The sequence below is a fragment of the Hakea prostrata genome, chromosome 8, assembly GCF_041222555.1.
Source record: "Hakea prostrata isolate BN-2017 chromosome 8, UWA_Hpros_2, whole genome shotgun sequence".
NCBI lineage: Eukaryota > Viridiplantae > Streptophyta > Magnoliopsida > Proteales > Proteaceae > Hakea > Hakea prostrata.
In genome coordinates this window covers 11,760,927-11,788,159 of record NC_142607.1, presented here as the reverse complement: position 1 = coordinate 11,788,159, position 27,233 = coordinate 11,760,927, and the positions used below count along the sequence as shown (strand labels likewise).

Sequence of the window (27,233 nt, the reverse complement as noted above, 5' to 3'; positions counted from 1 at the left end):
GAGTAAAATTATAATTTTAAGATTAAAGTAATTTAGTTATTTCATGAACAAACTTAACACCTCTCTAACCGTATTAGTTAACCCTATATCTAAATGCAAATTTTCAACAAATGAACCCAACAAGAACTTCCACTAAAGAGGCCCACATGTAAACTTTTCCATTACCTACTTAAAAACCCTACTTCGGACAAAAAAAAATTATGTTATCACCATGAAACATACACTTACAAATTTCGCAATATGCCATTTTTTAAAAATGAAATCAAATAAAATTTCAAACCTAACAGAGCTCTACATTACAAAGGGAAGCAAATATTTGGTTTATATTCAACTCCTCTGATCATCATACGTGCTGCTGTTCGGCTATTCTTCTTCTTACGCCTACAAAACCATCTCCACTGGCGGAGTTGCAGACCATACTTCAAAATATCACTGCGTTTCTGATTTACTTCTAGTTACCTTCAGTGAATAAATATTTCTAGTTTCATCAAAGTAATTCCATGCACCTAACCCATTTCCTCTTTTCCATTGATTCACCGATACTCAGCCCCCACAAATACAAAATTACAAGATAATGTCACCTGAATAGACAAAACAGGAAAAAGGGGAAGGATGGGGAGAACCAGACACAATGAGAATGTCTTTTAAGGGTTCAAAACCCCACACATCATTGTGGAACCATCATCCTTACCCCCAAAAAATAAGGAAACTAAATTGTGGAACCATCCTTAAAAATACTTTCCAATCCTTTGGAAATGAAGCGGTTACATGGCAAGATTCCTGCATGAAATTGTGTTACAGTCAGCACCAACAATTCAGCCTGTTCAATTGATGGTAAAGCTGTTGGATAATCCATAACCAAAACCTCACCCAGCATATGTCTTTATACTTTAAAAGTTCTTTCGCAATTTGCAGAGGCTTGAATGTAGGCAGCCAGATCATTGGAATGATCATCCAGTGGCTCTCATTTTTGAAGAAATGATATTGACGTAGGAAAACTAACTACAAGACAACTGAAGACCAGGAATAACATAGGGATTTTACAAGCATTGACATTGACATACTTTACAAGCTATAATAATGAAGACTGCCCCAGATTGTCTCTACTCTATTGATGAAAGAACTGTCCGGTCGACAAGGGAGAATCGAACTTCCAGCCACAACACCTGAAATTAGAAAATGCTTCTTTAAGCTAAACCAAAACGTCCCTTAATAGTAGAACCTAGAAATTGGCAGAAACCAAACATTTTCATACACAAAAAAGCAGACAATGAGATGGATTTTTGTTCCGATATCTTACCATATTCAGCAAGACTTCCTCTTGTTCACCTTTAAGTGTAGATTGAACCATTTCTTCTTTTTTGGCCTATCCCTTGTAGGCTTCTTACCCCTTTCTGGCTGATCTTCCCCTTTAGACTCCTTGAAGGAACCTCTGACCTTGCTACTAAACGAACTCTGTTTCAGAGGTGGAGCAGTTGTGTATGCAGCATGGATTGCATTCCTTTGCTTGAGAAGCTCATCAATCTAAACATGCAACAAAAGACCAAACCTAAATTTAAGAGCTCCACTTATCTGAAACCCCGTTTATAAAATCAAAATTGATAAACCAGACCGTTCATTGACCATTAGAAGGGTTAGATCCACAGTTGAAGAGTCTGAGCCATTGCTCAACATTTCAATTAGTTGGATATACAGCTAAAACATTTCTATCCGTGCAAACAATCAGTCTGCACCAATTTATCGTCACCGAGATTTTGGAGTCACGTCAAGATGTTGAGTAGCCTAAACAATTTCTATGACTTAGCATGACCTAGAGTCAAAGCCTTCACATGAAAACATGAAGAAAACAAAATCAAGGTAGAGGGATCTATATGCTTCATGCACTAGAATCTAAAACCATAGAATGTTAGTGATCCTCAGCTCCATTTCAGCCATTTAACCCATCCAAAGTTGAAACCCATTTCCTCCACTGCTGCTACAGTCGCTAACCCTGCTTACTACTGCAACTAAGTGGCACTCCCTCTCTCCCAGTTGGCATTTCATGCCGTGCCCTCCCCACTAACTCACCCTTTGCAGCCAACAGTATCATCAGCAACATGACATCTGGCTCTACACTTCACATTATACTACAGCCAAGTGGGTCCCTACAGACTTTCATAAACACAAATCCAAGGAGGAAGAGTATTCTACATAGTGATCAACCAGGGTGTTTGCAACAGTGATTGCAATCACATGAAAATTGAGAACATGCAGTGCTTAGTCTGCAATCTGCATAGAGTCATAGATGATGTTTAAATGTGGGCAAAAGCCTAGGAGATGCCTTGCAAGCATAGACTTCATCGTAGGTGTATTCTGCCATGGCCAAAGCTTCGTAGTTCTTACCCAGTATGTAAGTCTCGGACATTGACTGATGAATCCAAGCTTGATCTGGATCTGTATGCCAGAAGGTAAAACAAAGGGACGACGGTGGGGATCAAACTGGACAAAGGGAAGGAAGAGTGGAAAAAGAATCCAGCAACAGGGTGTGGATTGCAGTGCAAGAGATGGGGGAGACGGCCAAGTTTATGTTGCAGTGTCGTTCGGGATGGATTTAAGAGTGGTGAGGGGGCCCAGCTGTGCTGAAGCAGGGAGAGAAACAAACCAGCAGACAAAGAGGGTGTGGCTTGCAGTGCTGGAGATGGAGGTAGTAGAGGAAGTAATGGTTGAGGCTGTACCGGCATTAGAAGACTGCAGAATACATCGCAAAGTAGCAAACTCCTCTTATGAAAAACCAATGTCTGTAGAGGGTGGTGTGGAAACTGTCTCAGAAAAATTAGCCTTTGGTTTTTCCTTTCTTTGTGCTATTTTTTGCCCAAAATCAGTAGGTTTCCCATGCAGTTTCCAACAATTGGCCTTGGTATGATATGGTTTGTGACAGTGCTCACACTTGACAATCTCCTAAGCTGAATCAGATTTAATGCAAACAGATTGTAAGGCTGATTTCTCCATAATAGGAGTATGAAGCATGGCTAATCGATGACTTTCCTCACACTGAACAAGAGCATAAGATTGTTCTAGTGTAGGAAAGGGAGAACGACTCAAGACTTGCACTCTGATCTGATCATACTCCACGTTCAAACTTGCCAAGAAGTCATATACTCGAATCTTATCAATGTGCTTCTTATAAGTAGGCCACATCATTTGGATTAGTGGGGTGATAATCCCCATAAAGATCCAACTCTTGCCAAAGAAATCGCAACTCAGCATAATAGTGGGCCACAGTCAGTTCCTTTTGGGTAGTCTCATGAAGCTTTTTTCGTAGCTCATAAACCTGTGCATCATTCCCCAACTATCCATATGTTTCAGTAGTAGCCTTCCAGATTTGGGCAGCAATATCAAGTAATAGACATCCACGAGCAATATTTGGAATCATGGAATTCAAGATAAATGACATAATAAGAGAGTCATTCGAGATCCATTTATATAGGTTTGATAGTGATGCCCGTAATGTATCCAACAACTCCTCTTCCAACAATAGTCAAGTAAGCAAATTGGGACCAAATCAAATAATTTGTCCCATCAAATCTTACCGAAAGAGGATGAAGAGTGGGGTAATGATCAGGGCCGGTGGGAGCAGTAGTACCATCGATAATTGCCATGTTGAAAAAATTGTTTGTAGTTCTTCAATCTTCACCTTTTGAAAAATAACTAAAACGTCGCAGAATGCAATAGCCAAACCACCCAAAAAAGGTTATAAATACCCTCTCTTTTTTCCAGTAATGACAAATATGTCCCTGGAAAATCTGAATTTGCAAATAAATCTCATAACTTTTACAAATTTACATATAAGTCCCTACAATGCAAATTTACCAAAATAACCCTCAAACATCTATTTTGTTTGGGCTAATCGAATCACTTCAGATGAAGAATCGATCCTCAATAGCAGGCTTAAGAAGACCAACCCCAATCGAAGAACCTCAATCGCAGGAGTCAAATGAAGAATCAGAAAAATCAGAGAAATCAGAGAAAACAGAGAAAAAAAAGTTGCAGAAGCAGCGGTAGGGCAGCGGTAGTGCAGGCTTCTTCTACTCTTCTTCTTTCCCTTTTTTTTCTCTATTATTGCTCTTTTCTCACCGTATGCAGCAGCGTAGTACATCAGTGGTACTGAAGAATAGCCAGAAAGAAGAGGCGATAGGTTTAGATGGGTTTGAAGAACTGTCAAAAAGAAAGGGCGATTGATTTTGATGGGGTTTCGATCGGTTTTTGATGGGTTTGAAGAGTTGTGACAAGAGAGAGGCGATGGTTTTTGAAAGAGATAGTTCGACACTCTGCAACAGCAAGAGAGAGAGAGCAGGAGGTAGGTTTTTTTCTCACTTCCCTAATCGTTTTTAGGCTTTGATGCCATGTAGAAATACAATGTTTGGCAAAATGGCATATCAATCCATGATCTCAAGCCCTCTATTTATATAATTAAGTGGAAAGTATACTATTACAAGGAATAGAATTTTACATGAATATAAACTCTAATTTAACTCCTATACAAACTCTAATTGGACTCCTAGTAGAATCCTACATGCATAAAACCCATCAAAACATGCCACCAAAATCTGGTCGATTCTATACCAAGTTTGGTGAGAATTTTGGCCAAAATCTAGAGATCTTGGTGGTCTCGACCCACTGAAACCTAAAGACGAATGAGATTTCAATCCTCAGATTCAACTACAATAAGAAGCTAGTAAATAAGAATCCACTACATCCCTCTATCATGTAAGACATTCCATAAAAATGGAATGCAAGTTCCCTCATCATCATGTACTTTCATGACCTCAGGCTCTGAACCTGAACTGCTAGTGTGCATAAACAAAACCACCTGGGTCAATCAGTTCCTAGCTCCACTGATTGGACAAGTCAAATGTTTGAGCTAAATCTTTTAAATTGGATAATGCTTGACCATCTTGTCATAAAAGTCTATAGCCAGCTTTAAATCTATGAACTAAGACAAAAAGACCAAGAGATGTAAACTCACTGACTGCATTTCTTGTGCATATCTACTGGTCATCTCTGTGAATTGTGCAAGTACCTATCAAATGGCAAAAAAATGATCCCAAATGAATATAAAGGTTCCATGAGGTATTAAGAAAATGCTAATATGTGAACCCATACCTCTCGATATTCAGCTTCAAATTTAACAAGATCTGCCCTCTTAGTTAAAATCTGAGCTTCCACAGCCCTTAGTTTTCCCTTTTCTTCTGAAAAAGGTGCGGCACAAAGTGCTTCTATCCTGTAGCTTACACTTTTAAAGAAGTTGTCACCTGAAAATATGTAACAGCATACAGCAAGGGTAATGCTGAGGTTCATCAGGCATTCAGCTCACAAATCAAAGGAAATGCCATCCTCAACTAGACAAAGGAAATCAATGAACTGACCATAGACAGCAAAGACATGGGATCCAGCTTTCAGTTGAGTAATTTCACACTGCTGAAATCCATCCAATTTTTTGAAGAAAGCAGTATCAGGATCCTTTGAATTTGCCATCTGGATTCAGAAACCATGTGATTTGATGAACGAAACAATAAATGAATAAATTTTTTGAGATCAAGAGCAAGAAAAAGAAGAAGAAGAAGAAAGAAGAAAGAAGAAAGAAAGAAAAAGAAGAAGAAGAAGCTTGCAATGCCATTATCTCACCATATTGACTGATTCATCTAACCGATAAACAGGGAAACCAAGAAAATACATCCCAGCAGATGTGACCTTTCCTGTTTTTAAACTGTCCTCCTAGTTGACAAAAGAAAGTAGTCAATCACGAATACTTAATAAATGAAATAAGTAAATTTGATACATCAAATGTACCTACCAATTAATATTGTTCAAAATGTGATGTAGCACAATAGGGGAGCTCGTGGTTTTCCTTTATTGCTTTAGGTGTTTAGTTTTTAGTGTCCTAGTTTAAGTAAGTTTCTTATTAGGCTTGAGGCTTAAATAGGTAGAAGTTATATTCCAAATGTAATTCTCTTTTGGCTTAATAGAAATATATATACACGCACACACAGAGGTATTGGCTGGTACGGTGGAACATTCTATAGAACAGTTCTTTTCTCCCATTATCTTCCCTAATCTCTTACTTTACTCTTTACTAAGCACTGGTCACAGCCTTACAGGTTATTAGATTGTTTACAGATATCAATTAAAAAAAAAAAAATAAGTACTAGCAAACACTCTCATAAATAGTTGGTGTTTGGAATCGATAATATTAAGAACAAGCATTCATTATATGATATAATTCAATAAATAGTAACTTGGATATCATCAACATCTTAATTTATATAAGTAATACTTGAAAAGGTGAGGATCTTGCTAACCCCAAATGTGTTTAGCAAGTATTAGTTCATAGCATGCAAAGAGATGATGCGATATTTTAACAACACTACATTTTTTCATTTTTAGGACAAGTGTTTTGTAGCTCAGTATTAATGAATGATACATTCAAAAGAACTTGAGTGAACTATTTCAGTTAAATTGAAAGAAAAAAAACAACCCATGGAAAATGCTCAGTACCTGTAATGCAAGGCTTAATCCACCATTATCTTCCTGCTCAAAGTACAAAAGCTGCAAAAAATACCAAGCCTTTTAGTAGCAGGACATGGATGTTCTCCTTGGCAATTTCACTAATCATAATCGAAGTCCTTAGAAGAGAAAAATATGACCAAAAACAAAGTATATTACTCAGTTCAATGTCAGTAAAAATATCAGAAATTTTAGTGTGGGAGCAAACTGATAGGGTTCAGGATCAGGAACAGCAAGAATTATGATCACATAAACTTTACAGCCTTATGGCTGATCCTTCCTAGCTAAGAAAGTTCCATGACAAAGTCAAGAAATAGGGGCTTCTTGATGCCAATTTCGAAGAGCTGCCAACTCACAGGTGTCCAATCCAAATTCGGTTCATAAGTATCATTTCAAACATTGTAAGTTGTTAAGATATAGTTTCAGACTTGTAGGTTATGGGGTGGTGAGGGGTATTCTGGATAATTGCAGGTATATTTCAGTAATGTGCAGGTTATGGGGTTGTGAGGGGCATTTTGGATAGTAGCAGGTATTTCTACTTAGGGCCGACATGACAACATTTCTGCTTCTTTATTTCCTGTTTTTTTTTTCTCTAGGAACAGAAAAGAATAGAAATCCATTTGTTAAAAGCAATTCATTTTTTGTTCTTGGGAATGACCGAGGCAAAAATGTTGCTAAGGAATTGAAAAAAGGAAAAAGAAGCACCAACATAAAGCTCTTGTGTCCCAAGAGTAGAAGGAACAAATAAGAAAAAAAAGGGGGTGAAATTGCTCTTTAATGAGTAGAAAGTTAATTTGATGAGCAAGGCAATAATTTCACGTTCAAAATAAAACATCATCCACACTGCAACTTCAACCACCACCTCCACAAAATCTTATTTACGTTTGACGAAATAATGTCCCAGTTGAAGCCCTATTTAGTGTGCGCAATTGTCTTTAAAATCACTTTGAATGAAAACAAAATTTGGATAACAAAATGAAGGATTATTTTGTGTCTTTTCTGATACTATCATTGATAAGATTCATGATTTTTCTTTTTGAGAAAATTACAGATTGCATGCATTAGTAGGGGCTTAAACTTTGGTTGCACACTTTAGTGCCCTAAATTACAGATTTTATGCTCTCAAAATAACAAGTTGCACACTTTTAACATTCAATCCAAAATTCTAAGTCATGAGTAAAATGACCATATTATCCTCATCAAAGTCAAATGACATAACTACCCCCATTTAAAACCTCCCATACCCAACCTTTAGGTGGGTGAATCCCTTCACCCATCTTCTACCTATCCTCGCTGGAAACTGCCCGCTGCTAGCGACCACCGCTCCCACCACCTCAGAAACGGAAATATTCCATAAATGAAGGTCTCTCTCTCTAGTTATGTGGAGATATCAGAAAATGAATCGAACATCCTCAAGAACAAATTTGTCTACCTTAAGTAGCCATAGCCGTTGCCGCATCCACCGGAGTTGGGAAATCCTAACCCTAACAAAAGCGTTGAAAGCTGCCAAGAAGGAAGCCATGAAATAGGAAAGATTAAAGCGTCAACAAGAGCAAGCTGCAGCAGCAGTGGCTGCAAATGCTTCTGAATCGGATCCTCTTGCGGGAAATTGCAGAGATGATCTGCTATTGAAAGTTGTGAGTGGTAAAAAATGGACCGCAATTTAATCGCTTAACGAAGATTTGAAGAATAAACAAGTACCGATTCATGGTCAAGTGCTTATTACTGGTGATGCGGGGAATAATATAATTTTTCTGTTATTGAGAGAGAAATGGTTCACAGTGCAGTGTGTTGTGACTGTTGCTCCAGCTTTAGTCAGTAAACAGATGGTGAAGTACACCAAGAGCTTGACTCAAGAATCTTGGATCAAGATTGAAGGAATTGTGTCAGTTCCAGGCATTGCTCTCAAAGGTGCATCGCAGCAGGTTATTTACCCTGTTTTTGGTCCAATAGATTTAGTATTTATTTTTGAGCACTTGGATAACCAACTCTCTTAAGGCGGACAAATTTGTCTTGAGGATGTTCGATTCATTTTCTAATATGTCCACATAACTAGAGAGAGACCTTCATTCATGGAATATTTCAGTTTCTCGAGGAGGGGGAGGGAGAGAGAGAGAGAGAGAGAGAGGTGGAGCAGTGGTCGGCGGCAGCAGTGTGCGATTTCCGGAGAGGATAGGTAGACCTTCACCCACCTAAGGGTTCGGTATGGGAGGGTTTAAATGGCGATAGTTATGTCATTTGACTCTAATGAGGGTAATATGGTCACTTTACTCATGACTTAACAGAATCTTGGATGGAATGTTAGGAGTGTGCAACTTGTAATTTTGAGTGTGTGCAATCTATAATTTAGGGCACTAAAGTGTGCAACCCAGAGTTTAAGCCCCACTAAAGCATGCAATCTGTAATTTTCTCTTTCTTTTTTCCCCTCTTTTTGGGCAAGGGAGGGGAGTGTGGGCATTGACTCAAGGCAAGGCAGTTTAGAGTTGAGGCACATGGCCCAGACTGCATATTCCCAATCAATTACAATTTTACCTTGTATACAGTCAAATCAAGTATAATAACATATTGCTTAAGTCATTCAATTAAATTATATTGTCAAAGATATAAAGTATTTGAGTACATAAATTACAAAGACATCATCAAATCAATACCTTCCTGGAGTCCTAATACAATTGCTTAGCACCAAGTAAATACTAATAATAATTACTATGCTGTCTGGTATAAATTTCTAAAAGTCCAATGGATCTGACATGAACTGTTCTTTGCACACTATATCCTAGGATAAGAAACCCCTTGATCCATTATGGTGAAACAAATGATGCACCTAGTAGCATGTATGACTGAGTTCAGTAGGAGAAGATGTTGTCCACAAAAGATAATCAATACATCCTTTAGGTAAGAGACACACTCATTAGCCCACAATTTTCAACATTCCAACGAAATATGGTATTCTTTTTTTCACTTTGAAGTGGCATCCTGTTTTGAACACTGAAATTTATTTTGTACGAGTTTTTTTATCTATGAACCAAAGATAAATAATTGCTTAAGTAATGTTATTACTCCGTAGTACTTCCAAAGAAACATACACATTATTTAACACAAAAAATAAACCTCGACCAGGAGAAACCAGCAGGAGATCAATCACAGCCAAGTTCAACATAATATGAACAAACGAAACTGAATAGAACCGAACATTCTTTTTCTCTCCCCCCGACCCCCCCCCCTTTCTTTTGTTTACATATAAAAGAACATAAAAAATAAATAATTGAAGAATAAGAGAATAAGTAGAAGAAAGGGGGATATGGTAATGTAAAGCTAAGATCAAAGACGACTTGGCCCAATTAAACCCACAAATCAAAGAATTAGAAATGATAAAATAGAAACAACGAGATGAGAACAGAGAATGGGAATAGGTAGATTTAGCTCTTGAGAGCAAAGCTCCTTCGACCCAGGAACTTAGCCTAAACAGCAAGGTCCTCATCCTTCTTATCACCAAAGCAAGAGAGAAAATAAACTCAAAGCAAAAAGCTTCATTAGTCCATAAAAATCTGTGGTCACTGAGAACACCTAGTTACATATATAGACTCATAAAGAAAAATACAAAACTGCTGATTTAGAAAATAGAAACTCCATTGCTGAGTTACTTAGGGCATTTTGGTATCAATTATCATTCTCATTTTCTAACATTTTTCATTTTTTTAATGTGTTTGGTATCTAAAATCCTATTTTGTTTAAAAGAATAGAAAAACCCTCAAAATCACCAATAGACTTTTTGTCTATTATGGATTCTAGGTCTGAAACTCATTCTATTAATTTTTGTACAAGTCACTTAAATTTAAATGCAAATTAAGGATATACTAGTATGCATACATTCTTTTTCTGAAAATCTTATTGTTTCTCTTTTTTTCTCGCTCCCAAACCCTAAATATTTGTTCTCAATTTGTATTATCATTTATTATCAATATTTTATTTTGACACACCAAATTTATTTTTCATTCCATAATTTATTCTTGACAAAAGTTAACAAATCATTTTTCATGAATTCTTGTACTCATTTCTTTTAAACAGGCAAAACAGATACCAAAAAGGCCTTTAGCTAAGATTCTCAGCAACAAGAATAGAAACTTCGCAGTTCTGATTTTAGTAATTAGGAGATCAGAAACTATGGAAATAACATATTTAGCAGCTTCTGTAAAAGGTCTTTAGTCTTCAATCTTCATAAAAGATCTTCACACAATCTACCCTTGAGCCCCACAAAATCCTAAGTAATATTCCTTCAAGGCTAAAAAAGGGCTGTGACCCTCTTCATGTTACCATTCATGTGACCAGTGTTTTGGCCTCTTTTTGATCCTTCTAGAAAGCCAGCTGGGTTGATTTGACCTGGTTCAGTTGGTCCTTTGAAGCTGGTTTGGTCCAGCCCAATTTCTACATAATAGGGTTGTAGCCTGTAGGCTAGTTACAGTAGGCTACCTCAGCTGTTAAAGCAAGTCTTTCTCAGCCCAAACACTTGCAAATGAAAAATATAAATTCCATTAATGAAGTATTTATTCAAGTATAGCTGACAGGGCCTATCATAGATCAGCCTAAGCTTCACAAAGTAGAAAGTCATAAAAATAGAAACTTGAGAAAATAGATTTCTAAATAAAAGCTAAGGAACTACAATAAAAACTTCCTTTAACTCTAGACTCTTAAAAACAAAACTAGTTACAAACTGAAATTAGAGACTACCCATTGAAAAAATATATATACATCCTAAAACTGAAAGTAGAAATTAAACTAATAACAACTTCTAGAATATTCCACTAATATCCAGCAGCTAACCCTCACACCAGCAGTCTATATCAATTATCAAACCTCAAATTTCTGTTCATGTGAACACTAAATTGGCTAATGTTCATGTGAACACTGACCTCTTTTTCTTTTTTCCTTTTTTTTTTCAAAACTCTCTTGATCTAGTGCCTTTTTCTTGTAAAAGTTGTCTTGGTCTCTTCACTTTTTCATGCTGAGGCAGCCCCATGAGATACTCCACCAAACTAATAAGACACAGCACATCATCAAACCAGGCTGCTTTCACAGTTGTCCCATCATACCATCCTGCTGGGCTGGTTTTACATATGGACTCATGATATACATCATTATCTGCATGAGAGCAAAGCATAATTGCTTTGACTATGAGATAGACCAGTTGAATAGAGTCAACAGACCATACAATAACCTTTTGACATGCATTTTGGTAAATAACCCAGCGGCAAATTTCACCAAATTGAATGTGAAATAGATAATAGCACCAACACTACCAGCATATAGCATAGCTGAAACCATTGGAAATTAGAACCTAATATATTCAAAAGTTTAAAATGAATATATTAAATTGTTTGATCCAGCTAAGAAAAAACATACAAGGAAACCTGTTATACAGCCTTTAATATGATGAAGAACTACAATGAGCACATAGGTTGTAAGATATGCCCCCAAGAAATTAAAATGTCTTGACAAACCTTGAATTTGCTTTTATCCGGTGATTGCACTCGACAAACAAAACCAGCTTGGGCTTCTTGTTCTGTTATTGTTACGGAGTAGAAGTGGGCGCACTGCTTCTCGACCTGTAGAAATATGAGAAAGCTCTAAAGGTGTCCAATACATAAAGAAGCAACAATTACATAATCTTGAAAGAAGATAGATCATAACAACTCACCTTCTTAACTGAGGGTTTCCCCAACTCAAGCAGATGGATATTCACCATTCCATTGAGTGCTTCCTCCAAGACAGTTGCTGACACAGTGGTCTTAATTGGCACACCAAGTTTACTAACATGGAGTACATATACAAATAAAAACACCATCATTTCACGGTCCCTCATAATATCATGGTTATCCCCATAAATGAGAAAGCAAACTTCATTTAAATTGAACCCACCTAAAAAGTGCAGCAAACATGGTGTTGACAGCTCCCAAACTTGAAAGATCCAACTCCAAGTCTTGGCTTTCTGATTCAATAGCCTGGAGTAGTCATTTACATCAGTATTCAACCAATTCTTTAAGCTATATCACAACACAAACAAAAGAAATCTAGCCAAGGCCAATCAGAGTCCAAGAAGGATCCAGCATTTGCATACAAAGCAAGTGAGTTTGTTTAATTGAGTGCATCCACATCAAGTATTAAATAGTCAGTATAATTAGAATCCTCCTGACTATCTTACCTCAAAACCAGCCATATCATACTGAGAGCGCTTATCTGGATTAGAAAGAATATTATAGGAAAATGTGACCTCCTTAAACATGTCAGCCGCTTTAGGATCATTTGCATTTTTATCAGGATGGTACCTAAAAATTTATGGTCTTAGCATCAGTAAATAATCCATCTAAAGAAAAATATTGGAAGAGCAGAACAAACTACAAGCAACTTACTCACAGAAGACTCCATAGCATGGGGTGAGGGGATGAGAAGATGCCATACACTACTAACACAGTATGATGGATCCAACAAAGGCAAACCATGAATGGAGATACATAAAAATTTCCTTCAACAATCATCACCAGGACTCTGAAACTAAGAGATGCACAACCAGCAAAAACTGAGCGATATTCTATACTATTCCTCCACTAACAGAAAACTAAGAAAGAAGAAACTCAAAAGAGACTCATTGTTACTTCACCAAAGATTGTGGTGGATTTTAAGACAATTCTATGGGAAGCAAAGTAAACTAGGGGTGATTAGTATATTCTGACAGGGAAACCACTTTAAGCTCTGTCAGTAAAGGTCCCAAATGTTTTGTCCAATTTCCTGCAGAAACCTGGAATCAGCCCATTAAACCATTCACTCATGTCCATCCAAACTTATTAAGTAACAATGCATGATCCTTTAAAAGTAGTGATATAAATTCATCTCTTTGTTGCATAAGACAAAATTTAGTATTAGTTAGGGTCAACTTTGCAGAGTTGAGAACCTAGGGAGATCTAGTGCTATAAGTAACCTGGGGCTGATAAGAATTCAGGTTTGAGAGATATTGCACACATTGTTCTGCTGGTTGTGTACTTCTATCATTCCATTTTGGGTAGGATTCTGAACCCTATCACGATGTTAGATTAAAACTCATTTAATACTTTAGAGAGATTCACCCAAACAAACTGTCATACAGAGAGAGAGAACTGCCATTCTTTTCTCTAGGTGAGCAGGAACAATATATAAGTTGCCCGGAAAATATTAAGCAAGTAAAATAATATCATCCAGAGTAAAGGTACCCAAGTAGCATCAACCCCAAGGAACTTAAGAAGTAATTCCCCACCTCCCACCCCAAGAAAGAAAAAAAAAACTCAACTAAAACTTTTTTTCTTCATTGTATTTGCCATTCCTGCTGAAACAAACTTACAGGAAATGAAAGGTTATCATTCATTGCTTTAAGAAGTTTCTAGAGTAGCAAACAGATGGATGACTTCCATATACAACATATTGCAATATGCAACTGGATTAGTCAGGCATCAACTACAGCTCTCAGAAGTAGCCAGATTATATCTATGCCCAACAAGAAGTTGGAATGATGACAAAATGATAAATAGTCTCAGGGGATAAGAATGGACACTCTTGAAACCGAGCAAAGTATGGTGGACTAAAATACTGACAAAGGTACACAATAAAACATGCCTACCATACAGAGACAGTCTCATTTATCAGCCTACCTACATCAATCTCATGATCAGAGTACCAGTTAACAGATATGCCTGGGGGTGGGGAGGCCTCTCACTCATTTTTTCATGAAGAAGCACTAGTAAATGAGAAAATCCAATGATGTAGTCCATCTAAAACCCATCATAAGATGGACGAGATTCAACCTAAAGTGAGGTATAATCTCTGGTAAAGTCTGATTATAATCCATCAAGGGTCACCCACAATTCTAATTCTGTCTATTTGTTTGGTCAATGACTTTCAATTCCAGCCTTTTTATAACTGTTCAAGGGCTACCACAATCTTAAAGCCTCTCAACCTTATCAACGAAAGCATAAGGTTGAAAATTTTAAGTCAACCAACATAATGAGTGTTGAACACAGCTTGCATTGTGCTATCATTTACATTGTAGTCTACACAAGTAGCCAAAAAGTTAGTTTACTACTGGATTTGTGTTAACATATTGTTACATACTCATTTAGATGGGCCGAGATAAGTGCAATTTTTTTCAACTTTCTAACGCTGGGGTTTTAATTAAATCTAAAAGTTTTATGAATCTTAATACTATAAAATATTGCTAAAAACCCTAAAATGTGATAAAACATTCATTTGTTTTAATATGTAAAAAACTATTAACATCTAGAGCAATTTGTACATGCCAAATTATATTTGACCAAACATAACTCCAATATATAAATCAGATATCCACCATGACATGAGACTTTGAAGTGGCTCTTGTTCTTATTTAACCTTTTACTCTAACATCTATTAGTGGCTAAAAGCCTTCAAGAGAGCCTTTGTTGAAGTGACCTAGAGAATACAACTCAAGGTTTGAAAAGAAGAGGAAGTAAAAGGAGATTGCGCAATGACACGTGACGTCTGTCATTATCATTTTCCGAGGTTGCCAGCTGTCTAGGTAACCTTTAATCTAACTGGTATCATATTCACCATAATGGTTGTTTGATTAAATGACCAAGTTAGTCATGGTTTACTTTTGAGGAATTTGCACATCATATGAGCAACAACAGGACATACATTTACAAACCACTTCTATTATTTGTATTTCAGGTGTCCTGTGGCAACTGCCGTTGGATAGTGAGGGTTGTAGCTCCTTGGCAACTTTGGCTGCCGAAAACTAGGTTTGGTTGCATCTTCAGAACAGTGGTTGTGTAAACCAGAATCTTCTTGCAGTAGTCGCCATTCAAGAGTGTTAAGCACCATGCTGACCCAAGTCAGCACATTCCTTTGTGAATGTAGGCAGGTTTTTGAACAATGCTAACACAGTCATTGCATGGATGTGAGGTTGTACTGATGTATTGGAGTATTTTTTCCATGGGATGAGTGTCCACATCTAGACTTTGCCACTAGATAATGTGTGTGCAGCCAATTCTTCGAACAGGCAACGCCAACCAATCATGTCCTTACGGAGATCTGAGTACACTTGATTGACGGCAGCCACAGAATGTGAATATGTGACTAAGCACTGGAGAAGTCATTATCCGAGATTGTGAAGTTTGAGGAAAACATTATTATGAAATGCTACACATATGGCAGTACAGAGATAGCCAGCGAAAAGGCTATGTAGTAGTGGAACCACAGGTGAGATGGAGGAAGAAATGAAAGTTTTCTGGACATATAAATTATTATTTCTAAGTACATTCCCTGAGTCCATGCACTCTAAAAGGACCATGGTAACAATTTCTTGATGAAATACAATGGAGCTATTTCTCATCTTTTTTGTAGTTTACAGAGGCTATGTTTGGTTGCCAGGGGAACTAAAGAGAAGGTAATTCGGAGAATTTTATCATACTTCAAAAATGTAATCATTTGAAACAATTACTTTATGTGACAATATGACCAACTCCAAATCATTCGTGGTTATTAAATTTCATCTTACTCATCCAAATTCCTTTGATCTTAAGAAGTAAATAAAGATCACATGTAAAATACATCATTACTAAACATGGTGTGAAATTTAAGTAGCTTATACAATGGCATGGGATAATGATTACAATAGTTTCTTTTTTAATTACGAAAATTTCCCTTCCCTTCCCTCTAATTTCCCCTTCAAACAAAATAAGCTTAAAAAAAAAAAAAAAAAAAAACCCAAAATGCAGCCATGAAGACGGAAAGCAGTGACCCGGATTGATGTTCTGTAGGAAAAGAAGCATGTCTCCAAAACTCAGGTTCATCTCAGCGAGATGCAAATTCAAAAATCAAAAGTTTCACACCAACAAACCTAAAACTCCAAGAGAAGACTCGCATAAACAAATAGGAAATCAAGCAAAAACAAGTAGTTCAACGAACATTACAAAGAAATACATAGACTTGGATCATTCTTTCATTTCATACAACTGAAAATTAGCTTACTTGAGGGCCATTCTTCGATAAGCACTCTTAATTTCCTGATCTGTGGCGTTCCGAGAAACTCCAAGGACCTCATAGGGATCCTTTCGTGGTTGCTTGACGGCCTCATTCTTCTCCGATTTCGGAGAAAACCCGTGAGCTGGCATGTTCCACTAAGACAGCCTCGGCACAGAAAACCTCAAAACCCTATAACACAATTTTCCACAGCGAATGTCAAAGAAAGACAGAGATCTTACAGCAGAAATCGACCTCTGCACCTCTCATTTCCTCACCAACCTATCAAATATCAAATCCTCTATCTTCAGAACCAATAAAGACCCTGAAAATCAAACCTAAACAAGGTTAGGTAGGTTAGTGATTGGACGAATAGCTCTATAGACCTGCAAGCTCGAACTTCGCAATAGCATATAGCACACAGAGAGGGAAAGACCACCAAAGAGGAGAAGAGAACAGAGAAGGACCAGACATTTGAGGCCTTGAGGGTACGTGTGGTATCTTGAAAGGACTCTGTTGATATTAAACGCCGTGGGCGCAGTGCGCATGTCTCGCTTTTCAGGAACACAGGCTGGAAGCGGAAGGCAGAATCGTCGATTCGTCGTATAGTGCGCATCATGCGCATGGAAGAGAAATCGGCAACGACAGAATGTAGCTATCCTTATGAATTGGACTTACTGGAGAGAATTCAAATTTCAAAGGTGGGAAAAGGAAATCCAGGGTTCCACGCTTCCCCACAAAATCCAAGGTCCCAAACACTCTGATTAATCCTAACTCTTTTATTAATAAATTAATGAAGATTTAATTTATTATATTAATCTAGGTTAATTTTTAAGTCGAATCATTAGGCTTTAATAATCTTTGCTTGTAGCGATGATCATGAATCTTGAAGTACTCGTTTAAGTCTTAACTACAACAGATAAATTTATTATAAGGTGGGACCCTTTTCCTTTGGTAGGTGTTGTACTGTTGTGGTTTGATTTTACACCCCAATCTATTCAATCATGTTTTAAGAAAACCTTATTATTACAATAAAAGTGTAATTAATTACTCCAAGTTAAATGATGGTATTCGTTAAGCAAAGTTCCGGTATTGAATTCTTGTGGATGCAAAAAATCCCTGCTGGGAAGACTCACTCACCACAGCCAGGTGTACGACGCGGATCGAACACCGGTTTAAAAACCGGGGTTGGCAACCCACAAACAAAAAAAAAATAAAAACAAAAAATAAAAATCATTATTTTGTTCCTAATCCATTAACCCTATAACAAACTTGTGACCAAAGACCAAAAAAAACAATACGACAAAAAAAAAAATAGCAACCTTGAAAATCAACACCGAGAATCTCTTCAATTCTAACAGAGATTCCTGAATGAGAGACCATAAATTTCTTGGACCTATTGAAAACCTAGACAACCAATCTGCAGTTTGATTATCATCTCTTTCCACATGACTGACGAACATGCCCTCTAAAGACGAATAGATATTGAAATCCTTCAATTATCTTGTCATTTTTTTTTTTTTTGTCTTTATGACCTGGATCGAGCAAATAAACTGCTTGTTGGGAGTCGGACTCAATATTTGGCTCCTTTATTTATAACAAATCTTCTAATTTGTGTCTAATAAATTATATGATATGTAATATTCTAATTCAATAGCATTCATTATAATTTATCTTAGCCCTTGAATTATAATTTATCTTGGCCCTTGAATTAGAATATTACAAGTGGCAGAATCCTATCACCCGTTGGAAAAGCGCTTCCAACGAAAAGATCTAGTTCTCACTGATATGCAAGAATCTCATCTTATGAACAAATGGTTGTTTAGCCAGTAACGATCATCACCTCTTAATGAAAAGGCCATATGTTCGATGTTCCCTTTAGTCACCTTCCCCTGATATACAGTTTTCGATCAAAAAAACATTCCACTTTTATTGATGTCTTTAAACATTCTTGTTGGCTATGCATTGCACTCATCCATGGCAACAAAACCCAAGTCATAATTTAAAAATCACTAAGCAACAATATGAATTTAATACTCCAAACTGTCAATTTTTGTGACAATGATGTACACCTACTCTTATGAATGTCATGATAGGTTTAAAATTACTCAAAAATCAAAAGTAGAAGACTTATTTTACATAAGAACATGGAATCTTGCAAAGGACCTTAGCCATTGAATTTCTACCCAAAAGGTTGATTTCTCAAACATTAGAACCAATTAAGCAATGATTTAAGGAGTGTGATGAATGATGGTTTATTGAAAGACTTAATAATTTGTATGTGAACATAATCTCGAGGGATTGCATAGTCGACATTTGACAAAAGATCAATGCTTCATGGTATGAGATCGAAAGTCTGAATTCTCTCGAGATTAGGGGAAAAGTTTTGTTGTATATTTAAATGATATGTGAAAGTTATCTCTAATGAAAAATTTTCTTTCCATGTAAATAGAGGATCTGCACTTGAGGATGAGTAATGACCTGATGTAGAGGTGTCAAAACCGGACCGAACCAGCCCGTTATAGCCCAAACCGGCTCGCACCAAAGCTTAATGGGCCGTGTTTGGGCTGAACAACCTCAGCCCGCAATGATTCAGGCTGGGCCGGGCTAGCCCGTGTGTGGCCCGCTAGCCCGAACCGTTTGGCCCAAAATCAGCCCGAACCCGAACCAACCCATTAAACCCGTTATAAATAAATAAAATAAAATAAATTTAAATGTAAAAGACAAGAAAACCCCCAAGTTTTTATTTATTTTCTTAATTGTTTTATTTTGGAATATGCAAACAACAAGCTTATCCAAGCCTTCACCAATTGGAAGACGAGTTTAGTAAATATTTAGCAAATGTATTATCATTTGAAAATCTTTTAATGTTTTATTTTGATCCATTTTTACAAGCATCAAGAAAGGAAAGGAGAATAAGCAAATATAACCCACTAAAATTCATCAAGATGCTAGCTTTCTTTTGTATATTAGTTCAATAATTTTTACTTCTTTGTAGAAAAAAAGTTTTTGGTTTTGAACACCCAACACAAGAGATTTGAAGAGAACTTAATGTTTATATGTGTTTACATGCTTTTGATAAATTACACATCAAATAAGTACTAAAAACATAGCGCTAATAAACCCGAACCCAAACCGTTAATAAACCAATTCTAAACCATTAGCCCAAACCGTTAGTCAACCCAAACCCAAACTGCACCGGCCCAAAACCGTTATTTTCTTAATGGGCCGTGTTTGAGCTGAGTGCTTTTCAGCCCGAAACTGTTAGACCCAGCCCGAAACCGGCCCAACCCAAACCGTTGACACCCCTAACCTAATGTATAAGAAAAACAAGTTGTAGGGGGAAAAAAGAAAAAACTTCATTTGCGAGAATGTGCCCTAGGTCAATATTCCTTTTCTCTCCCCATAAAAAGACACATTTGCCCTTTGTCAGTGGTTCAACAGGATCGATGGAGGGTGACCAGTTAACTAAATCAATGGTAACTTGGAATTATCTTAACAAATATGAGAGACAAGGATGTCACACCCCATCTTCCAAGTTTTGTTCCTTCTTGTGGACAATACAATCATAAAAGAACGGGTAACACAACTGATAATACCAGTAGGGAATTTTATCAGGTTCATTTCTGACATTTTCCTCAGCATAAATGATACATATCCATCAGTCACATATAAAAGTTCAGATTAAATTAAAAAAATTTAAAAATTATATTTTCTGAATATTACTTCAACCTTTAGATGTGATTGATGGAACATGTGTCATTTTTTCAGAGGCAATTAATGGTCTATTTTTGACAAGAAATTGACCTGATAAAGCTCCAAACCTGTAGCCAACGCCCCTGTTCTATGGGGGCAACCCTAGCTAGATGGGCTGAATCTTTCAAAGCATAAATACAGCCCAAAAACCAAATATATTGGGCTGGCTATATTGGGTTTAGGCCAAATGTTGTATGAATTCTTTGTTATTTGTGGATTGACATGCAAGTAAACCTAAGGAGAAAGAGAGAGGAGAGAAGTTTCTTCAAGCCTCTTATCTATTTTTTTTTTTATTTCTTTTTTAGTATGAAAATTTTCATTGCCTTCTCATCTGATTACCATTTATCTCTTCTCATTTATACCCCCTGTAATCCATGGGATCCAACTCCTCTCTGGAGGAAATCCCCAAAGAATGCCCAGTGAGTTATGAGAAGCAGACACGTATAATGTTCTCGTCCAATATATATAAAACCCGTTTAAAACTGTGTTCATACCAATATGAAATCTCATCTTCTCTTAATTTCAAAACCCCATGCCTCGTTCGAAAGCCAACTCACACCTTTGCTTAGGAAACTTTTCAAATAGTTACTTGGGTAGGAGCTGGAAAGACCGTAAGCCCGACAACCCAATCCTAAAATCTTGAGCCAATGCTTCATTTACACAGAGATCATGGCTAGAGTGTGATGTAATTAGACTGTCATAGCTTCGAGACAGGGCATTCCAGACTAGGGGATGAACAACACCACTAACTTTCAGGCTAAGGGATGAGCAATACCATTAACTTCCATATGAATAAAAGAAAATTTTGTAAATGAATAAAGAAAGAAAAAGATACACTAGCCCAATGAGCATTAAATGGCTAGATGTTGTACATAAATCCCGAGACATACTACGAAATGTGCATGTGCCTAGACATTAGATGTCTCATTGAACTTCAAAGAGAGGGTCCATAATTAGACACATTAACTATTTAGACAGATATCAAGGACACGAATAAGATTATTATTGGATTACTGTGAACAAATTACAACCCTAATAACCAATTTTAAACAAACGGTCAAGAGGGCACACGACATAATAACATAGGACCACAAAAGAAATTGACTTCTATACATTTTGGCACATGTATGCACAATTTCATTTGGATTTCGTACCATTTGAAAGATACAACATATATTTTATAGTGGACTAATCAAAGTCAAAATACTATTTTGTAATAGAAAAAAGCAAAATTAAGGTCTTACAAGATTCACCAAGGATCTTATTTCAAATTTTTTTAACCACATCTCTGTTTAATTAATTAATTTACATTTTTTTATGATCACATTACCTGATCTGATTCAATAAGAAACTAAGAATATTCATAAAGATGCTCATACAAAGTCAATATCCAATATGTACATTTCAACCCACATTATAAAAGATATAATCTTAATTCTAATCCTTTTAGAGTTGTATCTATTTGTTTGGTTACGATTATATGTTTTCAATTAATTTTTTTCGTTTGTTTGTTAGTCTTAGATTATTGTAGCTTTGAACTACTTCATCATTTTTGTTAGTACATGAACGTGCATCATTTATCACGTAATCTAATTATAAAAATATAAGTTGTATTGGTTGTTTTGTTCGTCTTAGATTATTGTAACTTTGAACCACTTCAACATCTTTGTTTAGTATAAACTATCTAATTATAAAATCTATTGTATCTTTTTAACATAAAATATTTATGAAATATTTTGATACCACACATACAAAAGATTACATATAGAAATACACGTGCAGACGTATGCCGAGGAAAATATTTTATTTTCTTGACAGCTGAACTTTTTATGTTTGACATAAATAAGAAATCAAATAGTTAACAAATTTGACATTATTGATTTGATTAACTCTAATTCTTCCATACATAACAATCAAAAAAATAATAATAGAGTATTTATTTAATCAATTAATGGGGGCGGCCATTAATGACCATGCATAGCATGCACCTTAGTGGTTTCATTTGTTTTAAAATAATAATAATAATAATATCATTTTTTTTTTAATGCACCTTAAGTTTCACTTGTTGTCATGATAATATCCTATTTAATTATTTATATACAAACATTAATGGAAATAGTACAAAAATAATATCCTTCCTATTTATATTTGATGAGAATATAAAATGAAATAAAAATATATAAAGAAAAAGATAAAAGCACAAAGAGCCAACTGTCCCAAAAAAAAATTGGTAAAAATAATTTTTTCTTCTGTTGATGATATCATAATATAAGTTTTATTTTTTTAAAATAATTCTATATATGTTTTATAAACTTTTGAAAACATAACATGGAAACTGAGAAGATGGTGTCAACTTATAAATATAAAGATTTTGAATAGTCAAATATACAATTTAATGGATATTATTATTGACTATAATCTAATAATGTTAAATAAATACATTTAAATTTGTGTTACCTAATAATTATAATATATAAATATTTTCTAAGTGAAGATATATTAATATCTTTTTGTTGTGTGTTAAGTAAGAGAATTTTTATATATAAGAGATGAGATATACAAATGTTTAGTTGGTAAAGGTCAGATGGTTTACAAATCATGTAAACTAAAGAAATTAAGTTACCTAAGATCATGTTTAATGAATATTATATAAACTTCTTTTTTGTTGTTAGAACTTTAATTAAGAAAACTAAAAGTTGACTTGACCTTAAGCCAACTAAAAGTCAAGTAATAAGGATGGTGGTGAGAATGAGCATCATTAAATTAAATCATCAAAATTGAATAAGTTATCAATATCAATTTATTAATAATTAACACATTCTTTATTTTTTTGTATTGTGGCAAACGTTTCCTTCAATTGCAATTCAAAATTTGAGGTTTTGGTAAGGTGGTTGTGCAATTTTTTCCTTTATCATTTGAGTTTGGTTCTCCAATGTTAAGAGATGGACCTCCTCTTATTGTGTAGGATACGTTCAATGGAAATTACAGTTGTCGGATAGAGATTTTGATCTTGGATGCTTGTTTTTCAACTGTTGAGATTGAAAATCTCGACCGAAATCTCGATCCGACGACTGCACTTTTAGGGATTAACAGTCCTACACGTTTATTACACAAAACTGAAGCAAAATGATTTAAAGGCATGTTTGATTATCTGAATCCAAAGATTTCAAATCCTGGATTCATGAATCGGAGATTTATACTTGTTTGGTTGTAAAACATACCTGAATTTCATGAATCAGAATTTCACTTTTTTTGCCTAAAAACATGAATTAAGCTATTATTGTATAAAATTAATGAAATTTGCAGATTCACATGGAGTAACCCAACGGAACTCTATGAACTTCGATAGATTTGAGGCTAACCAAACAATTAAATTTTTGAACAATGATTCTGTAGATTTAAAATCTCATTTTACTTCAAATTCCTGGATTCATATAACCAAACAGGCCCTACGTGTATGGGGAAAAAAATGTGAAAGAAGCACAATTCTCTAAGGGTGGTGAGTTGAGATGTATTTAATGAAGAAATTATCACAAGCTCTTCTTTACACCTCTTTGGATTTACAAAGAAATCCTTGTAACCCTAATAAAACACTAAAAATCTATAAGAAGAACAAGGGCAAAATTTCCTGAATTCCTCCATGTCTCAATCTTTACAGAGAAATCAAATCCAGCTCATCTAATATTTGCATCACAAAACCCTAATAACCAAGAATCTACCGACGATTGAATAGGAATCAGCTGGGATTTATCAAGATCCTGATTGCATATCTTGGTGATCTTCTATGAGGTAGATCAAATAATGAATCCTGTTGATGATCTAGTTAAAGCTTGCATGTGAATGCTCCTCCTTAACTGGTTCATAGCTGTATAGAGTCTAGAAATAGCTAAGCACTTATCACTACTATGACTGGCTAGATATCAATTAAGCTAGATTTTCACCATTATTGGATTTGAGCATCTTTCATGGATGCTCACATGAAGCTCACAAGGGGATCAATTATTAAGATCTAGTATTTTGAATTCCCACATGATAACCTATTTGATGAAATGTAATCATATTCTGAGAGACATGGCTCTCTTTATATTGGAAGATTGTAAACAAGAGTTGCTAATCCAGGAAGAAGATATAGGAAAGCATGAAATACCTGCAAGTGAAGATGAATCACACTTTGCGTTTTCATCTCTCAGGGAACTAATCAGAGAAAACTGAAGAAGAAACTAGAAAACTAGCTTTGGATCTTTTAAGAACGAAGTTTTCATTGGTAAGTCATGCTATTGTACATATGTAGATGAAACTTATATTTCATTTTGAATTTATACATAAAAAAGAGAAAAAAAGAAGGAAACAAAAGGAAGAAAACCTAGGTATCAGCAAATACAAGTGAGACTTGATCATGCTAAAATAAGTGTACATTTTTCAGTTGGCTTTAATTGGCCAAACCCCATCAAACTATCCTGTGACTGATCATAGCTGTATTTCTAGATATCATCTGAATTCTGAGGTGATGAACATATTTTCATAAGCATTTAAGGAAGAGGGTCCAAACCCTTGCAGCTTCTTTTGGAACTAGGAAATGGTGAAGGCTTGATCAATGGTCTCTTCTGGATAGAACTGTTTGTGGGTGTTATGGTGAACATACGAGCATCTTGTGGGACTGGAATAAGAGAGGGCAAAGCATATGATTTTCTGAGAGGAGCTCCATTAAAGTAAGAGTTTTGGTCAAAGGGATTGAAACTGATCTGGGTCTCATCAAAGGCTGTAAAATGATCAGGTATACAGGATGAAGGATCATAGAACCATGGAGGGGACATATGAAAACTGAAACCATGGTGATTCTGGAAAGGCTGAAAGTAACAAGCAAGGCTTGCTTTCCTTGCTTGCAGTTGCAGTTTTTTCTTCTTCAACCTCTCCTTCTTATGGGCATTTTGGTGTCCACCCAGTGCCTGTGAATTTGCAAACTCCTTGAAACAAAATTGACACTCGAACTTCTTCTCATCCATGCTAGGAACATCACTTTTCTCCTCCATAGATTTCTGCCTTGACAGAACTGTATTTGAAGAACTTGCACTTTCTTCTTCAGACACTCTAGATGATCTGCCATCATTTGTGTAGGGATCCACCTCAAACCCAAATAACCTGAGCTTCTTCTCTTCACTATGGAAGCCTTCTCCTGTGCCACCTCTAGGGGAAAGGCTGGTTTCAGGATTCCTCTCCATTTCCTCTCAAAACAAGAAGTTCAATGTTTGTAGCAAAAACAATGCATCTATTAGTTGTCTGGCCTCTTTGTCATTTATAGTGAACTCAACAACAAGTGTTCAAGATCCAGTGCACCCAAACAAGATAAGTCTTTTATAATAATGAACAGTAGAAATGTGATTAGTCAATAAAAGGGAATGGGAAAAGGGTAAAAAATTCAAATGGAAGGACCCCTGAAGTAGTACTGGTTTAAAACTTTTCCTTATTATAGTAGATATTGTAGAAGCTATCTCCATCAAAGGGGATTCAGTGTGTTTCCTTATTAATGGTTACATGCAATAATAATACCAACTTGGGCATTTAAAACAAATATAATTAGTCATTAGAAACAAAGATTCCATGCTTTAAGAGGACAGCATGATATTAGATTTACTTCAACCCCTAAAGTCAAAATTAGTGGGGATGCAATCCCCTTCAAGGAGCTCAACTTTGCCCAGAATTATTAAAGTCACAATTAAAGATTACTCTAATTGTACTTAATGGAATAATTAATTTTAATTATCTTGACCAACTAATGAGCAAGTGGATGGGATTTATGTATTGTCTTCAACCCTAACTTTGATAAATGATAACCATATAAAATGTTATCAAGTATCATAATTGTGGGTTACCCAATCTCATCGGCAACAGGTTTCAATAGGCCAGTACATGATAGATATTCTATATCTTGTCTCTTGAGTTCTCTAGTCTAAAAATAAAATCCATGAAAATTGACCTTGTTTTGTGAAAGCTCTTTCAGAGGGAGTAGTTGCCAGAACAGAAGAATATTAGAAGTGGGTAATGAGGTCAGCATATATACTAATGAAGGTCTTCAAGAAGATCTGAGCATATCTTCTTAGAACAGGGAAACCTATATTTTATACTTAAAAGCATAGGTTTACAGCTGAATCCAATGTTCAGCTTCTATTATTGAATAAGCAAGCAAAGCATTTGGGCAGGAAGTTTATTCTAATTGGACCCCACCCTTACAACTCTGGAGACATGTTAGAAACAATTGGGTTTCATTGTTATTCTCTTGTCCCAACCCAGATTTTCTAATGGTAGACTTCTTCCACCAATGACTGTTTTTCTGTCTCTTTTTCTCTCTTCTCTGATTCATTCTCATTGCTTTCTTGCCTAGAAAGAAGCCCAAGTAGGCATGTTTCAAATCTTTCTTCTAGTAGCGAGTCGGATCGTTGGGTGGGTGGGTGGGTTGGTGGGTGATTGATTGATTTAATCCCCACTTGGTAGGGGTAGGAGTAGAGGATGGTCCCTACCCACATCTTGATATCAGATTCTAATTTTCCCTCTTTCTTTACTTCTGGACAAACCTTTCAGTAAACAAAAACAAAGAATGTGAAACCATCATATATTTTGTTCAATTATTTTGGATCTATGTCCAGAAATAAACAGAGGAAGATAAATTATTTTGGTATACAAAAAAAAAATTATGTTGCAAACTAACAATCATACAATGCACAGAATGATTACATGGGTTGACAAAATATCTCTAGTCTTTGTACATATCCCTCAGATGGGTTAGAAAGATAGAACTCTCACTACAGAATCCAAGAATCACTTCGTAAACCCTGATGGATAGACAAAGAGTCCAATCACAAAGTAACATCACCTGTTGATCCATAAAGAGAACTTAATTATCAGTTTCTTTAATG

The 27,233-nt window shown here is 35.9% G+C and overlaps 2 protein-coding genes across 3 annotated transcripts; both read right to left on the bottom strand.

Annotated features, from left to right (window-relative positions):
- Nucleotides 1–51: 51 nt before the first annotated feature.
- LOC149006909 (chaperone protein dnaJ 16-like) lies at nucleotides 52–17,174 on the bottom strand. Of its 2 annotated transcripts, XR_016174956.1 has the most exons (13): nucleotides 16,576–17,174; nucleotides 12,743–12,866; nucleotides 12,460–12,542; nucleotides 12,239–12,350; nucleotides 12,042–12,146; nucleotides 6,535–6,585; nucleotides 5,665–5,754; nucleotides 5,406–5,514; nucleotides 5,143–5,291; nucleotides 5,006–5,059; nucleotides 1,301–1,524; nucleotides 871–1,166; nucleotides 52–780 (listed from the first exon to the last, which is right to left on the bottom strand). XR_016174956.1 is itself a non-coding variant. In XM_089164677.1 (12 exons), exons 1-11 carry the CDS (start codon nucleotides 16,716–16,718, stop codon nucleotides 1,306–1,308), a joined length of 1,239 nt encoding a protein of 412 aa, XP_089020803.1. In that variant the 5' UTR covers nucleotides 16,719–17,174; the 3' UTR covers nucleotides 52–1,166; nucleotides 1,301–1,305. The 2 variants fall into 2 exon arrangements, 1 of the variants encoding a protein (XP_089020803.1); XM_089164677.1 differs by having other exon boundaries at nucleotides 52–1,166.
- A 7,235-nt stretch (nucleotides 17,175–24,409) lies between these two features.
- On the bottom strand, nucleotides 24,410–25,580 carry LOC149006908 (uncharacterized). Its single transcript, XM_089165959.1, has one exon. It carries the CDS (start codon nucleotides 25,539–25,541, stop codon nucleotides 24,852–24,854), a length of 690 nt encoding a protein of 229 aa, XP_089022085.1. The 5' UTR covers nucleotides 25,542–25,580; the 3' UTR covers nucleotides 24,410–24,851.
- Nucleotides 25,581–27,233: the final 1,653 nt, after the last annotated feature.

What these genes read in the sequence shown, in the direction of transcription:
- LOC149006909 (XM_089164677.1), bottom strand. Translation starts at nt 16,718, where the DNA reads ATGCCAGCTCACGGGTTTTCTCCGAAATCGGAGAAGAATGAGGCCGTC. An exon ending in TTGAAGCTGAATATCGAGAG is followed by an intron (nt 5,060 to 5,142) that starts GTATGGGTTCAC and finishes GCCATTTGATAG; the next exon opens with GTACTTGCACAATTCACAGA. An exon ending in ATGCACAAGAAATGCAGTCA is followed by an intron (nt 1,525 to 5,005) that starts GTGAGTTTACAT and finishes TTGCATGTTTAG; the next exon opens with ATTGATGAGCTTCTCAAGCA.
- LOC149006908 (XM_089165959.1), bottom strand. Translation starts at nt 25,541, where the DNA reads ATGGAGAGGAATCCTGAAACCAGCCTTTCCCCTAGAGGTGGCACAGGA.